Genomic DNA, 4,501 nt, shown 5'->3' on the forward strand with positions numbered 1-4,501 from the left:
TTGCAGGATGATGCTAGCTTACTTGCCCCCCCTTGGAAAATTTTCTGCGGACGCCCATGCTTACAAGTAGGAAGAAATAAATCTTTGAGTTGTTATGTCCCCAATGAGGAATGTCTCTTCATGTGTAGCGCCAGGTGGTCAGAACGGGCAAAGCTTCGCAGACAGACCCGGCACTGGAACGGACGCAGACCCGTGTGTTTACGGAAATGGCGCGTGAGCTCGTCAGAGCGGGCAAACTTCCAACCGCAGCCAATCCAGTCACACACATAGGGCTTCTCCCCTGGCGGAACAGCAAAATGGTAGTGGCATTAATTAGCATTGTGCAGAGAGAAAGCAACAATACAATAAGGCACTCAGGGGCGGGGCTACTGGAGCAATAAGTAACCAATAAGGCGCTCAGGGGCGGGGTTACTGGAATAAGGAGTTACAGGGGCAATAAGGCACTCAGGGGCGGGGTTACTGGAATAAGGAGTTACCGGGACAATAAAGCACTCAGGGGCGGGGTTACTGGAATAAGGAGTTACAGGGACAATAAGGCACTCAGGGGCGGGGTTACAGGAATAAGGAGTTACAGGGACAATAAGGCACTCAGGGGCGGGGTTACTGGAATAAGGAGTTACAGGGACAATAAGGCGCTCAGGGGCGGGGTTACTGGAATAAGGAGTTACAGGGGCAATAAGGCACTCAGGGGCGGGGTTACTGGAATAAGGAGTTACAGGGACAATAAGGCACTCAGGGGCGGGGTTACTGGAATAAGGAGTTACAGGGAAAATAAGGCGCTCAGGGGTGGGGTTACTGGAATAAGGAGTTACAGGGACAATAAGGCACTCAGGGGCGGGGTTACTGGAATAAGGAGTTACAGGGACAATAAGGCACTCAGGGGCGGGGTTACTGGAATAAGGAGTTACAGGGACAATAAGGCACTCAGGGGCGGGGTTACTGGAATAAGGAGTTACAGGGACAATAAGGCACTCAGGGGCGGGGTTACTGGAATAAGGAGTTACAGGGGCAATAAGGCACTCAGGGGCGGGGTTACTGGAATAAGGAGTTACAGGGACAATAAGGCACTCAGGGGCGGGGTTACTGGAATAAGGAGTTACAGGGACAATAAGGCACTCAGGGGCGGGGTTACTGGAATAAGGAGTTACAGGGACAATAAGGCACTCAGGGGCGGGGTTACTGGAATAAGGAGTTACAGGGACAATAAGGCACTCAGGGGCGGGGTTACTGGAATAGGAGTTACAGGGACAATAAGGCACTCAGGGGCGGGGTTACTGGAATAAGGAGTTACAGGGACAATAAGGCACTCAGGGGCGGGGTTACTGGAATAAGGAGTTACAGGGACAATAAGGCACTCAGGGGCGGGGTTATTGGAATAAGGAGTTACAGGGACAATAAGGCACTCAGGGGTGGGGTTACTGGAATAAGGAGTTACAGGGGCAATAAGGCACTCAGGGGCGGGGTTACTGGAATAAGGAGTTACAGGGGCAATAAGGCACTCAGGGGCAGGGTTACTGGAATAAGGAGTTACAGGGACAATAAGGCACTCAGGGGCGGGGTTACTGGAATAAGGAGTTACAGGGACAATAAGGCACTCAGGGGCGGGGTTACTGGAATAGGAAGTTACAAGGACAATAAGGCACTCAGGGGCGGGGTTACTGGAATAAGGAGTTACAAGGACAATAAGGCACTTAGGGGCGGGGTTACTGGAATAGGAAGTTACAAGGACAATAAGGCACTCAGGGGCGGGGTTACTGGAATAGGAAGTTACAAGGACAATAAGGCAATCAGGGGCGGGGTTACTGGAATAGGAAGTTACAAGGACAATAAGGCACTCAGGGGCGGGGTTACTGGAATAAGGAGTTACAGGGGCAATAAGGCACTCAGGGGCGGGGTTACTGGAATAGGAAGTTACAAGGACAATAAGGCACTCAGGGGCGGGGTTACTGGAATAAGGAGTTACAGGGACAATAAGGCACTCAGGGGCGGGGTTACTGGAATAAGGAGTTACAGGGACAATAAGGCACTCAGGGGCGGGGTTACTGGAATAGGAAGTTACAAGGACAATAAGGCACTCAGGGGCGGGGTTACTGGAATAGGAAGTTACAAGGACAATAAGGCACTCAGGGGCGGGGTTACTGGAATAGGAAGTTACAAGGACAATAAGGCACTCAGGGGCGGGGTTACTGGAATAAGGAGTTACAGGGGCAATAAGGCACTCAGGGGCGGGGTTACTGGAATAGGAAGTTACAAGGACAATAAGGGGCTGAACAACTCAATAAGACACTTGCACACTACCCATAAACCCTTGTTACCTGTGTGAGAGCGGAGATGGGCCTTTAAGTGTGAGCTCTTGCTGTAGGATTTCCCACAGCCGGGAATGGTGCATGGGTGGGCGGTGCTCCCTTTCTGGGACTTGCACTTTTTCCTTTTCTGTTGCTGGGCGGGGGGCACGGCACATTGCTGGCTTGGCATATTGGGGTTGGTAGAGGGGAAGGACTGCAGAGTCTGGGGGAATCCAGAATAGAGACCCAGTGGCCTCGGCAAGATCGGTACCAGATTGGCTGAGAAGTGAGTGTCGGTGGGTTTCGGCAGGGTGGGAAGGGGTGAGTTGGGGTATCCCAAGAACTGAACGTGGTACGTGGGATTTACTATCTCATCACACCCTGGGGCTGTGTTAGTCCCAGTTATTTCTGCTGACTGTGACACCGGCACAGGGTATCCTTCTTGCCTGGCACCGCTGCTCAGCACTAGTGACAACAGGTCTGCTTCATCCTCTGTGAATGGGGCAAGGATATCAGCAATTGTAGCAGATTGGGGGGAGCCTAGTGGGGACTTCAGTTGGCTGGGCACGCTGGGTGCTTCTCTGGCGCCACCTGCAGGCCAGTCAGTAAAGTTTGTTAAGAAAAAGTCAGCGTCCCAGTTGGCGTCTTCATCAGCCATATTGGGTGTCAGGGACGGGATGGGGGCGCAATGAAATAAATGTCTTTCAGCATGCTTTGGGGGTTCTTCAGGGCCCACCTCCGGTTTGTACAACTAAGGCCATAAAATGATGAAGGTTAGAGAAAAAGGAATAGACACATGTATGTATATCTATATTAGTAGGGAACTCTGAGTATCACTCATGTATTATAAGGGATAATGTACCCCCTACTGTAAATGATAAGGATATTAGCAGTCACTGAGGGGTTCTGTGCCCATATAAAGGCACAAGGCTGCAGGCTGAGTTATACAGGGAACTCTGAGTATCACTCATGTATTATAAGGGATAATGTACCCCCTACTGTAAATGATAAGGATATTAGCAGTCACTGAGGGGTTCTGTGCCCATATAAAGGCACAAGGCTGCAGGCTGAGTTATACAGGGAACTCTGAGTATCACTCATGTATTATAAGGGATAATGTACCCCCTAGTGTACATGATAAGGATATTACTATATCACAATATCACTAAGGGGTTCTGTGACCATAGTCACAGAGTTATACAGGGATAAGGATATTAGACGTCATTGGTGGATATCATTTTTAAGATGGTGCTATGTAACACTACCACCTCGTAGATTGTATATATATTCCTGATGACAATCCACGGTGGATCGAGATTGACACTGAATAAAGGTTTGTATTTGTGTATCTTTATTTATATAGTTCTACTATATATGAACATATTGTACAACACAGTGACAGTGCACAAGGGGGACAAACACTGCATTAAAAATAAAGATTCAGTGGCACATGATATTCATAGGCAACAAGAGGTCCCTGTCCCCAGGTAGTCACCATACTGCCCATTACGCTCTTCTAACAGTCTGCTGCCCAAGAGCTCACACTTTGCCCATTCCATACTATCACTTCAATACTTCACGAGAGCTGCACTCTATCTCTAGAATTCCATTACACATTCTATCCCACATTCTATCCAACTTTTTTTTATTTTTGAAAGGGGAACTCCACCCAAAGACTGTGTTTTTAGCCTAATAATATAAAAGAAAATCTAATTCTAAGCAGCTTCCTGATATCCATTCAATACACATTTGCCCTGGTCTATAACTATAGTTTTAAATGTATTTGCTGTTGGAACCCATTCGTCCGCAAACCTATCTTTCAATTCTCTGGTCCTGAAACAATTCAGTCTGTTAAACAGCTGGGTTCTGCTACATTGTTTCAGGAGTCAGAACCAACAGTGCCAAGAATAGCAAGGGACTGACTGCTACAATTTATTTAACTATAAAAAACATGCACAGTCCCTATTCTGCTACCCAAACCTGTAAACCTAAAGGGTAACAGTCCCTCTGCCCCTTATATACCGTATAATACATATCCCACCCCAGTGGCCACTTACCTGCAGGAAATCACACTGAGCTATTGTCCTGGGGTCCATAAAAGAAGCTAAAGCCATAGCGGATCTGTATGTGGGGGGCACATATATAGAAGCGCAGATATTATCCCCCATTGGATACTGATATTCTGCTATAATAACATCTTCCTTACTCTGTCCTCT

The 4,501-nt window shown here is 48.2% G+C and overlaps 1 protein-coding gene across 1 annotated transcript; it reads right to left on the reverse strand.

Moving 5' to 3' along the window:
* LOC101734132 (Krueppel-like factor 1) lies at window positions 1-4,501 on the reverse strand. The gene is made up of 3 exons (XM_031898162.1): window positions 4,343-4,501; window positions 2,316-3,036; window positions 1-280 (listed from the first exon to the last, which is right to left on the reverse strand). The coding sequence occupies exons 1-3, from the start codon at window positions 4,451-4,453 to the stop codon at window positions 93-95; spliced, it is 1,020 nt and encodes a 339-aa protein (XP_031754022.1). The 5' UTR covers window positions 4,454-4,501; the 3' UTR covers window positions 1-92.

The sequence above is a fragment of the Xenopus tropicalis genome, chromosome 3 (genome assembly GCF_000004195.4).
Source record: "Xenopus tropicalis strain Nigerian chromosome 3, UCB_Xtro_10.0, whole genome shotgun sequence".
Lineage (NCBI taxonomy): Eukaryota > Metazoa > Chordata > Amphibia > Anura > Pipidae > Xenopus > Xenopus tropicalis.

Coding starts and splice junctions, on each gene's coding strand:
- LOC101734132 (XM_031898162.1), bottom strand. CDS start 4,453: ATGGGGGATAATATCTGCGCTTCTATATATGTGCCCCCCACATACAGA. Junction 3,037..4,342: donor CTCAGTGTGATTTCCTGCAG/GTAAGTGGCCAC, acceptor TTATGGCCTTAG/TTGTACAAACCGGAGGTGGG. Junction 281..2,315: donor CCATCTCCGCTCTCACACAG/GTAACAAGGGTT, acceptor CTGTTCCGCCAG/GGGAGAAGCCCTATGTGTGT.